This window comes from Palaemon carinicauda, chromosome 16 (genome assembly GCF_036898095.1).
Source record: "Palaemon carinicauda isolate YSFRI2023 chromosome 16, ASM3689809v2, whole genome shotgun sequence".
In the NCBI taxonomy this organism is placed as follows: Eukaryota; Metazoa; Arthropoda; class Malacostraca; order Decapoda; family Palaemonidae; genus Palaemon; species Palaemon carinicauda.
In genome coordinates, this window is record NC_090740.1 from 77282960 (window position 1) to 77295683 (window position 12724).

General features: G+C 38.9%; 1 protein-coding gene across 1 annotated transcript in view; it reads left to right on the forward strand.

The window, feature by feature from the left end:
- The first annotated feature begins 5574 nt into the window (after positions 1-5574).
- The window catches only part of LOC137655381 (uncharacterized), a 13236-nt gene continuing 6086 nt past the window's right edge, over positions 5575-12724 (forward strand). The window contains exon 1 of the mRNA XM_068389272.1: positions 5575-5925. Coding sequence (XP_068245373.1) covers positions 5575-5925 — 351 coding nt within the window. The remainder of the gene's footprint in view (positions 5926-12724) is intronic.

Here is a 12724-nt window from a genome sequence, read left to right on the forward strand (position 1 = left end):
AGATGTACATGAGGTGGACGTTGCAGTTTCCAAGGGAATGGCTTCAGGCCAACGAGTGAAGCGATCAATGAAGGTAAACAGACTACGATGTCCTTGTGATGTGGGTAGGGGGCCTAAAACGTTGATGTGAATGTGGACGAAACGGCGCTGAGGTTGAGGAAAGGTGCCAAATCCTGAATCCGTGTGTCAATGTACTTTGTAAGTTTGGCAATAAGTTCAGGCTGGAACCAATCCTTAGCATCCTTAGTAATGCCGTGCCAAATAAACTTCGTCTTCAGCAGCTGCGCAGTAGAATGGCACGAGGGATGTGAAAGGCCGTGAATGAAATTAAACACCTGTCGGCGCATGGGAGCAGGAATCCACGGTCGCAGTCTACCAGTACTGACATCACAGACGAGGGTGATATTGTAGTCATTGATGGGGACGTCTTCCCAACGGAGGGATGTGCAGGATGTCCTACGCGCTTGATACTCTTGATCCTGTCGTTGGGCTCCAGCCAAGGCGTTGCAATCACATCCCAGTTGAACGGCAGCCAACGTGCTTCTTGACAGGGCATTGGCAATGGGATTTATTTTCCCAGGGACCTGATGAAGGATGAAATTGTATTCAGCCACGGCGGAGAGATGCCGGTGCTAACGAGCGGACCAGGCGTCAGACTGTCGAGTGAAGGCATGCATCAGAAGTACGTGGTCTGTGCAAATGACGAAGGGCGTACTTTCTAAGAAATGCCGAAAGTGACGGACAGCCAAGTGCACCACCAGCATTTCGCGATCGAAGGTAGAATAACCCGATTTTTCCTTGGACAGTTTTCTCTTAAAGAAGGCCAATGGGCGAGGCGAGCCGTTGACCACCTGTTCGAGTACTGCACCAATAGTGACGTTGCTGGCATCGGTGGAGAGAAGGAAAGGGGCAGGTGGGACGGGAAAAGTGAGAGCAGCAGCAGTTGATAGGGCATTCTTTGCATTGCAGAAGGCCACTTTTTGAAGGGGACCCCACTTCAGGTCTTTTGGCTTGCCCTTGAGGAAGGCCTAGAGGGGAGCAAGAGTGACGGCAATGGCTGGCAGAAAACGGTGATAATAGTTGATCATGACCAAGAATTGCTGCAGTGCTTTGACGGTCGAGGGCGTGGGGAAGTTCTGAATGGATGCTACCTTCTCAGGAAGGGGTTGGACTCCTTTAGGAGTGATGCGGTGCCATAAGATCGACACTTCGTTGGCGCCAAAAATACACTTGTCATATCGAACTACGAGGCTGTTATGTTGTAGGTGGTCGAGCACAATGCGCAGGTGACGGAGGTGCTCCTCTTTTGAGGAAGAGAACACAAGTATGTCGTCCATGTAACATACAACGAAGGGCAGTTCCCCAAAGATGCTATCAATGAGACGTTGAAAAGGGGCCCCAGCATTACGAAAGCAAAAAACAGGAGTAATTGAAGGTGTAAAAAGTGAAGGGAGTGGTGAAAGCGGTCTAAAGGATGTCTTCTGGGTTCTTAGGCATCTGATAATACCCCTTCAGGGGGTCGAGCATGGAGAAAACTTTCGTTTTGTGCAGGGAGGAGGTCACGTCGGCGATGTTTAGGAGGGGGTAGCGATCCGGTTCTGTTTGTGTGTTCAGGCGCCTGTAATCCCCACACAGACGGAGAGAGCCATCTTTCTTCAGGACGATGTGTAAGGGTGATGACCATGGGCTGGAGGCCTTTTGGCAAAGGACCATTTCTTCCATTTTGGCGAACGTCTGCTTGGCGGCTGCCAATCGATCCAGTGCCAGACGTCTGAATTTGGCAAAGACTGGGGCTCCCGTCGTCTTGATATGGTGATAAATACCGTGTTTGGCAGGAGCCATGGGCGTTTATTGAAGTTCAGACGGAAAACTTCCGGTTACTATGTGAGGAGGTGGTGGTAGGCATCTGTGGGTGCGCTGATGTGGAGAGTGAGGTTGGAGGGAGCCGGTTGAAGAGGTGTCGACAAGTAAAAGTCTGCATTGACCAAACTTCGGTGGGTGATATCGACCAGATGGTGGAAATGAGAGGGGAAATCCTCACTGAGGATTGACAATGTGACGTCAGCAACGAGAAACTTCCAATTAAATTTGCCGTTTCCAAATGATAATGTGAGGTTCTCGTATCCGTAGGTGGTTATCGCAGATCCATTGGCAGCTAATAGGCAGACATTGGCAGACTTAAACAGACTATGTCGTGTCTTGAAGAGTTCCCTTAGCAAAAGAGAACGACAAGCACCCGTGTCTACCAAAAATCGCACACCGGTTCCTGCATCGTCTAAAAGAAAAGATTAGAAACACGGAGCCCACTGCCACAAGCGATGACCTACTTAACCGTTTTATGGCCACTGACAATCCTAGGCACATTTCTACGCGGCAACCTCGAATCTGGAGTGGTAGTAGCAAAACTGCGGCCGATGGGTGGCAACAGTGGCTGCAGAAGTTGTTGGTTGGAGCGCGAGCGAGTGGTGGGTGATGGGTGGCTTTGTCGCCGCTACGGCATGTCACGGGGTAGGCGTGTGTGTCCTACGGCATTCACGTCAGCTTCGGTTGACGTTGAATAAGTGTTCCCTTCGTCAGGAGTGGAGGCGTTGATGGAGGTCTTGAAGGTCGTGAAGTTGCTGTCCATAAGGGTGTCGTCTTTGGTCATCAAGTCCTTTATTGGTAAACTATCAATATCGGGTATGGCAGCGCGTACAGGTTTGGCTAAAATGCGTACCCAAAAGGCACGAAGTAGGTTCACCTCACGAGGAAAGCCCTCTGCAGCAGGTGGTAGATGAGCGATACTGGTAATTTCCCTAAGGGCGAGCAAAGCCCTTTGGTCCACCAAGGTTAGTTGAGAGAGGTGAGAAAGCTTTGCTATACGGGTGGCTGGTGATGACTAGTACGGCTGCTGAAGGTATTTTTTTAGGATGTTATATGCTATTGGGGTGTCTCCATGTTCACAAAGCCAATCGGAGATTTCCGGGAAGGTGTCCTCGGGTATCGCTGCGAGAACATAATCTGCTTTGGTGGTTGAGCGAGTCACACCCATGATGCGGAACTGGACTTCTGCACGCTGGAACCAAGCAAACGCCTCTCCGCTGGTGAACGACGAAAGTTTACATGGGACGGCGCTAACTTCCGTGGAGTCCGCCATAGTAACAGTGAGGGCGGGAAGGCAGGAGGAGCGAGTCGACCTCCGGGGTCACCAATGTGATGGGCCAGGAATAGGTTGTGACTCAAAGGCGAGATGAATGCAACTGAGTCGTTATTACAGAAACATCGAGTACATATACACACTAGGTCCCGGTAAGAAGGTCACAAAATACAAACGTGCTATTTTTTGTCCAACCGGCAACTGTTAACAGTTAACAAAGAAGTAGGCAGACAGGTTATTACAAGTTGCTGTCAGTGTGAGGGGAGAGAAAAGATACAAAGGATAATATATACAAAAAAGAGAAATGTTGTTACTATGTACGATTGTGTGACACATGGGTGGTACACAATCATTGACATGAAGTTCCATTTGCCAAACACTAACTACCAAACTATCCTTTTAGAAGAACTGCAGGGAACTTACTACGCGTGCTCGTCTCCAAACCAGACTTTGAAACTGATTGCATTGCTTTCTCACTTATTTCTTTCAGTTAGTATCCCCACTGTCCACTGTGACGGAAATGTTTTCTTTAGTGAGCTGACACACCCTTAGGTCCGGCTTTCATCTTATAGACCAAGAGATTAAATTCCTTCCCTAATCAAAGAATCTAGATTGCACACAAGTCCTTATACATCACTTATGCATTTTGTCTAGTAACTCCTAGTCCAGTGGACGACATTAACACTGGGGGGGGGGGGGGATTGCAATTCAAAGCTCGAAGGGCCAGGATGGGGAGGTGTGTGACTTTTATAACTAGTACTTATCTCTAAGTAATCTCCTATTGAGGAATATTCATGGTCACGTTTACTGGTTTTCTTCTTCTTTATATGGAGTATAACAACATTTTTAGTTTCAACTTGTCCTTGTATTTACCAAAATTTTAACATTCAGCCGACAGGAACCATAAACTCTGTTTGAGTCTAGACCAGTTAAGTGGGAGTAGTTAGATTGAGTTTAAGGGTTTGGGCAGAGCGAGTGCTTGTAGGTTGAAATCTGACCCTAGTCTCAGTCTTCTTGGAGCCACCCATTAAAACTTCTCATGGCCACCAGCCAAAAAATTCTTTTCCTGGCCACCAGCCAAAGACCTTTGATAGTGTAAAACCAGGTCGTTTCACCTATCGGGTCAAGTAGGAGGAGAGACGGAGTGAACGGAATTCATCCACCAAGAGATTAGCGGGGTGAAGCTGGGAGGCTCCCCTTAAAAGTTCATCATTGGCTAGGAAGATCCAAAGGGCGGTTGGTCCTGAAAAATAGTGTACTGGGTAGATACTGCTAAGAGGGGCGAGGAGATAAAGGGTGTGAAAACTCAGTTATTAAAGCTGTTTAGAAATGAAGGAAACATTAACCCAGGTATCTACTCTCTTTATAAATCTGGGAAGGGCTGAGTATGTGTGTTGATGTGAGAATGTTATACGCACACATTCGTTGTTATGTCTCATATCTCTTCAATGTGATGTGGCATTATTTAGAGTTGTAGGTTACTTCTTGAAATAAGTCAAAGTTAAATTAACTTTAAACAAATTTATTGTTAACTCCATCACTGGAGTATGGATGGTTTAGTCTGAAGACCATTCCGTTTGTAAAGATAAGTAGAACTGGTTTAACATAGGTTTGCATTGATAACGTGACATTAGTTATCTCAGCATTTATTACAAATATGATCACATTGGATTATAATCGGAAACCATCTGGTTCCGGTGTAGAGATCAAAAGGTCAACTGTTTCTCACGGGATGCTTGTGACATGTTGACAATACATAAATAAATGTTACCTATGCAATGATTTAGCTTGGTCTTACTTTCGCATCCTGTTATGGCTGTCTTTCATACTCCAACTCTCTGGGTCATGGGTTTATCAATGTATTATCATTACATGTATGTTAATTTCCCTCGGGAACTCAAATGTTAGGAGGTGTAACAATAAGATTTATTCCACAATGTGGTATTTTAGAGGGCAAGGGTAGCACAGCATCTCATGGGAATACATCTCAGCAAGGTGAGGAAATACAGATGTTGAAGCGGGAATAACATAGATTATATTTAAGTAACAAAAGAGTCTGAGTTGCGGAAAATAAGAACGCAGTCATGGAAACGAAATATTGAGTTTGACAGGAAGCGAAAGATTATTGGTTGTTGTTGTAGATGACGTAGGATGGTAGGGATAAGATTCAGCTAGTCATAAAAAGTGTAAATCTATAACTTATGATTACCAGTAAAATGCTTAAATTTCTTATGTTAAGAATATTCAGTTAGGTTTTAACAAATAATATTAATTTTATATAAAAACTAAACAAAAATAGATTAATTTGGGTAAATTTCTAAATGATTAATTACTAATTACAAAATGACCCCCAGTCCCGGGCGTAGCTGGTGCTCAGAATCTCCCGGTTTATAAATACTAAAGATAAATTGAAAATAGGTAATTGGAATGTTAGAACCATGAATCAGATTGGGAAGTTACAGCAAGTGGAGAGAGAATTTATGATATATGGTTTGGATATCGGGGCCCTAAGTGAAACACATTGTAAGGAAATTGGTAAGGAAACCTTAGACCAAGGCAATACATATATCTACTCAGGAAGATCAGATGGAGGTGGAAGAGAAGGGGTAGGAATGAGGATAACACCGATAGCAGAAAAGGCATTAACCGAGGGGAGAGTTGTAAATAGTAGATTATTACTAGCAAAGTCCAATTCAAAGCAGTGCAATACAAGTATCATAGTTCGCTATGCCCCAACAAATGATTCCCCTAAAGAAAGAAAAGATGAATACTATGAAGAACTGCAGAGGGTAATAGATTGGCAACTTCAATGCTGAAGTTGGAAGAAATAATCAAGGGATAGAGAATGTGATGGGTGTCAAGGGTTTTGGAAAAGTTTCAAATGAGAATAGAGTACATTTCATAAGTTTCTATTCAGCAAATGATCTGGTCATTTTCAACACCAGAACATCCACTAGTATACATGGACTTCACCATGTGGCAATTACAAAAAACAATTAAAGTTGAAAACACCCAACAGAAAGATGGATAGAGTACCAAGGTTTGATACAACTAAGCTTTTAGATGAAGAATACAGAGAAACATTTGCAAATGGATGTAGAAGTCAATTTGCATTTTTAGAGACTTTAAGAAACAAAGAACAGAAAATTAATGAAGAATATTGTGATATTAAAAACATCTATCGGTCAGTTGTAGTGAAGTCTTGGGAGATGCAGTTACAAGGAGAAAGCCATGGATATCATCTGATACTTGGAATACTATTGAAAAGAGACAAACATAGAAATTGATTGTTGAAAGTTTTTGAGGAAGTAATGAAAATTACAAAGTAGGGTATACCAAGTATTCAAGTATTGATAGTAAGGTAAAAAAAAAAATTAAAAAAAAAAAGCCAAGAATGACTGGAGAGAATATTTAGACACTACAGTTGATGAAACTGACGAAGTTATGAATTCAGGAAGTGGCTATGGTGTAAGAATGGCTCGTGGAATTATTAATGAAGTCTCGACAGGGGCAAAGAAGAAGAATCATATACCCATCAAAAAGAGAGATGTCTCTGTTATAGCAACAGAAGATGAAGAAAGACAACGTTGAATGGAACACTTTAGTGAGGTTATGAATAGGATATATGAAGGGGATAATTTGATTGATATAACTGGAGCTGATGAAGACCTTGATGTTTACATGAATGAATTCAGTGTGTTCGAAGTCGAAGCTATCCTAAAAAAACTAAAGAGATGGAAAGCATCGGGGCACAATGGAATTACTGCTGAAATGATACTGGCCGAAAATGAAGTGACTCCCAGACTACTTACAAGATTATTTTGTAGAAGATGGCATAAAGAGGCCAAACTTGATGAATGGGAGGTAGGAGTGTTGGTGAAAATAGCAAATAATAAAAAAAAAATAAAGCAGACCTGGCTGATTACAATAGTAACAGTGGCATAACACTTATTTAACTTGTTATGAAAATATATATTATGCTTATCTAAAGATATGGAGAGAAATATTGATTAAAAGCTGAGATGTGAACAGGCAGTATCTAGAAAAGGTGAAAGTTGCTCTGACCAAATTCTCATTTTGAGACATGTACAGCAATGCATAGAAGATTGAAATCCTCTTATGATGGCATTTGTGGACAATGAAAAAGCCTTTGATAGTGTGCACAAGCCAAGTTTGTTGAGAGCCCTGCGTTATTATGGAATTCCTCTTAAATATGTAAATTTGATAAAGTCTGTTCATGAGCATAGCAAGCGCAAAGTTAATGTTAATGGAGTTTTATAAAATGAATTTCCAGTGAGCAATGGAGTACTCCAAGGGAATGTGTTGTCACCTATGTTGTTTATCCTCCTCATGGATTTTGTAATGTGTAAAACAGTCAGAGATGGTTGAGAAGGATTGGACTGGATTGCTGATAGGAATTTAGCAGACTTAGAGTATGCTGACGATGCTGTCCTTGTTAGCAGAAACCACAGGATTTGCAATCCTTGCTTACGAGAATGCATGAAATATCACACGAGGTTAGGAGGAAGATAAATAGAAGAAAGACAGAGATGATGAGACCGGAGTATGCAATGTAAGATGAAATATCATTGGAAGAAGAAAGGATAAGGTAGAATTATTCAAGTATTTAGGAACTATGATCTCCAATAGATGGTCTTTATAATTAGATTTTAGTGATTAATAAAAGCAAATCAGACCATGGCTAGGTTAAGTTAAATTTTGAAATAAAATCGCCTGAAATTATATATAAAATCAGACTATATATCAGTTTAGTGAGAGCAGTGTTACGCTATGGACATGAGTCATAGTATGACGATGAAATAATCTCCAATAGATTTAGTAGATTTGAGAACAAAGCCCTCAGAAGGATATTTGGAGTTGAATGGCAGGGCAAGATTAGAAATGAAGCTATAAGAGAGATTACTTGAGTGCTATATGTGGATGAGATCATAATTTGGGGTAGATGGAGATGGTTTGGGCATGCTCTTCGCATTCCCCAAGAGAAATTAGGTCATTAAACGTTCGGCTGGGCTCCACAAGGCACTAGAACAGTTGGAAGACCCACGCCTACATGGCTGAAAACTATGAAGTGCAAAGTAGGAGATGATGAATGAAAAAATATTGAATTAAAAGGTCAAGATAGAGACGACTGGCGAGATCTAACCAAGGCCCTTTGCGTCAATATTCGTAGAAGGAGAGATGATTAATTACAAACTTATTGCGAATGATTATTAAAATACTTTTCTCATTTTTTGAGCTTTAGTTCATTTTCCTTCTATTCTAAGGAAAAATGGTAAAATGTTCGAAATCTTTGATGGATTTCGAATACTCATAGTTATTTTCGTATCTCGCAACCAGTTTTCCATAATCTTCCAGTTATGAGATTCATAGACCAGCTATACAAACCATTGGGTAGTAATCTATTTTCCCTAAATGGAATGTAGATCTTTTTGGCCAATGCAATCAACTGAATTTATCTCTCTTGTCTCCCTTTTTTTTATCTTGAATGCAGGAAATGGTGTTTGGACCATTTACATTTTTATTTTCTTTCATTTTAGGCATCTGTACCCCTGCTGTATATTAGTAAAGCTTTATATTGAAAATTTCTGGAAATGAGAAAAAAGTCAAATTTAGCTCAAAAGCTGTAATGCAATTTAACCCTCTCTGGAAAAGGAAAGCTGATAAATATTTCTAAAGAAATAATGGAAGAATAAGATAAACAAAAGTAATTCAAAACAACAAATAGATTAAATAATTTATCTACTCGGGTTTAAAAACACGGTCAATAACAATCTACTTCAGCCAACAGTTAAATATACCACCAAAACCACTTCATTCTTTAGGTGATGATAGACGCCTCTCTACAGCAAAGGAGTATACAGTAACTATTGTATGCTAAATACAAAGTTTAAACATACAAATAATTGTAAAGCAGAACGAGGGAGATATTCACATTAGATAAATGTTGGAAGTGGATGATCACTAATGTTGGAATTCGTTATGTACGATATTAAATGGAATTAATTCTAGGAAAGATCATTCGGTGGGATGCTGATGGTGATACATTCTCGACTCGCAAGAGTCAATACTAGAAAAACAGATCTACCCTATAGGAGTGGGGTCAAGTGCATCTATTGGTTGTTGTACGAACGATGAACATAGAACTAAAAGGTTGAAGTTTGTATGAAAGAAGAGGAAAGCTCTAGTGTCAGAGAGAGAAATAAAGATGCAAACAATAACTGAGACCAAATTAAGAAATAATAATGCAAATAATCTTCTATTGGAAATACGTCCATCATATCGTGTAGATTTCAGAGTAAGAAAATTTTTAATTTTTAGAGAGAAATACTCATTGCCGAGTGAAGATGGGTTTCACGATGCTCGGTTGAATTCTCTCCCTTTCAGCTTATATTTCTTGTTTGTGAAATCTTTGAAAATTATTACTTAATCTAATGGAGAGACTAAAGTTAGAGGTAACAGTACATCACGGCTGGTTGCCCACTGTGTTGATTTGCGAGGGGAGACTTTTGAAAAGTGGATAGGATGTGACTGTAAAAGGTTCTACCATAGGAAGTGTGAGTTTATAGAGGAAAACGTTAAGAAACTTGAAATGGATTTGTCTATACTGCATAAATGAAACCGGAATGGCCAAGACAACTATATCGAGAATGGAGGAGGAATCGAAAATGAAAGGCCTTGATATAGATTATAGATGAACAAGAAAATCGCTTAATTGGAAAACCAACTTGCGGAGCTAACTGCGGACGTAGCAAATTCCACCCAGACCAGTGATCTTACAGATAAGGTTGATAGTTAGCGATGAATATGGAATCAGTTAAGTTAACACTTAGCACTTTAACACAAATGGACCCCAAACAAAAGAAAATGACATATGCTGACAAAGTTACGGAAAAAATCTACTGGTAATTCAATTGACTAAAGCATACACTAAAATCACTAATAGCAAAAATGAGGTTAAACCTGTACTTAAAGACATTCCAATGCTTAATACGAGGTCAACTTCAAATGGACGTAAAGATCAGAGAGGAAATAGCAAACAAGGTTTAAACCCCGGTTACTGACACCTAGACGAGGAAAATTGGAAAACTAAACCTAAAATAATGATATGCAATGCATATTATAATGAAGATGAAGTAGTAAATGCTTTGATTCAAACGTGTCGTTGCCTCGATCATATTCAACACATAAAACAAAAGATAATTCTGGTATTCAAGAAAGATGCTTGTTGAAATGTGATCCTGAAATTCGGAAGACTATTCGTGATAATGGTGACAAAGTTCTGATACCACTATCAGAGGTATGGACATTTTGGAAAAGAATACACGTTTAAGACTTATGATAAAGTCTGTGGGAAATGTTCAGAAAAAAACATTCTACCAAAGAATGTAATTCGAAACAGGTAAAATGTATAAACTGCACGAATTCAGGAATTGCAATGCTTATGATTTAAATTGAAAAGGAAATTGCGGTGTGAAATGCTAAATGTCATGGAATGCACATGATAAAATAACAGTAGGTCCTGTAGAGAGTAGGGTCCCCCTGCTGTATAAGACCAGAAAAGCAGCCTTAAAGTAAAGTAAGTACTCTTGATATCATTTAGATTCTCCTCTAGTAGAGATTAGGTCAGGAATGGACTAGTATGATTTATATCGAATATACTGGGAAACTTTTATTCTTAAATTCGATTTACTTTAATCTTAATAAGAGGAAAATATGCGTTATAACGTTTACATGTTAGGTAAAACTCTCTACAATCGAAACTTCTGAGTTAGCGGTAAAACTCAATAATAATAATAATAATAATAATAATAATAATAATAATAATAATAATAATAATAATAATAATAATAATAATAATAATAATGACATTTAGAAGAGGAAGGAGAAGTAAAATATAAGCGAGGACATATCTGAACAAAAGAACAACGAACAAATGAATAGAAATCAATTTTGAGTTGAACTGGATAAAAGCTTTTAACATTAATTGTTTTTCTTCATCGTTACTGTCCATATCAAAGGTATACATCTGTAGTAGCCATAAACAATCATTTTAGTCGGTGTTTCCTGGTAATAAAGATGATTTATGACTATTTCCTCTGTAATGAAATATGCCGAGTTACACATAATAATTATCTCCTCGTTTTACTCATTAAGTAGAAATATAAAAACGGAATCTTTCTCTCCTAATGGTGATTAGTTGTATGTCCTCTTAATAAATAGTTTAATCGCTTTGCTGGTTATACTAATACAATAGAATGTGCAGAACAGTTATTTTTTTCAATCATAATTTGCTGTTTTCTTTGATTTGCAGCTCACTAATTTTTACGATTTGTATGTATCTAATGCGAACTTGATACGAAACAGATGAAAGAGTTGAATTTTACTGGGAATCACATAGGTTGATGAAATATGATTCAGTTGAGGATCTGTTTACTGGAAGTCACATTAGGTAAGGGAGTATAATTCAAGTGAGAATCGGATTAGTAGGCGTCAAAATGGCATTGAAATATGATTCAATTTAGGATCTGTTTACTGGGAGTCACATTAGGTAATGAAATATAATTAGAGTGAGAATCTGTTTACTGGGAGTCACATAGGTGAAGGAAATATAATTCAAGTGTGAATCTGTTTACTCGGAGTCAAAATGGCAATACAATATGATTCAAATGAGGATATTTTTACTGGTAATCACATTAGATAATGAAATATAATTCAAATGCGAATCTGTTTACTGGGAGTCAAAATAGCTATGAAATGTGAATCAAATGAGTATATTTTCTACTGGGAATCCCATTAGATAATGAAATATAATTCAAATGAGAATCTATTTACTAGGAGTCAACATGGAATTGAAATACAATTCAAATAAGGATATTTTTACTGGGAGACACATTAGATAATGAAATATAATTCAAATTAGGATCTGTTTACTTTAGAATTAGTGAGAATTTGTTTTCAGGGAGTCAAAATGGGCAATGAAACATAATCCAAATTACTGCAGAATCTGTCTTTTGATTCCAGAGAGCGAAAATTCTTTCACAAAAATATTCCATTGAATATTTACTTTAAATGCAAAACCTTTTCCTTTTCCATAGCAACTTATATCCTTCGGGCCTGTAAACTAAGATCATAAAAAGAATTCAAACATTTTAAAAAGATGGCTAGTATATGGAATTCCACAGAGAGCAAGAAAGCTTTCCAATACCAAATGGTTTGAAACGACATTTATTTTCTAAACAAAAAAGAATTGGCTCGCAACCCGGAAGTTAAATGGCCTGAACTTCAACAGAGCTTCAGGCCCAAATGGCTTTAGCTCCGAATGAAATAGTCTTTATTGCCAGACACAAAAAGTCTCTTAAAAGATTACTGCAAATCCACTCGTTGCTGAGCCTAAACTATTTCCAAAATTGTAAGTCAGTCAGATTATCTCTCTGTTTACAAAAGCCTGAAAGGCTTGTATTGTTTTGAGCGTTAGTGTGCAAACCAAAGCGATTTATTATTTGGTACCAATATATGATTTATTTTATTCAATCCAACAATAAAACGCTATGACTAGGCTATGGTAGC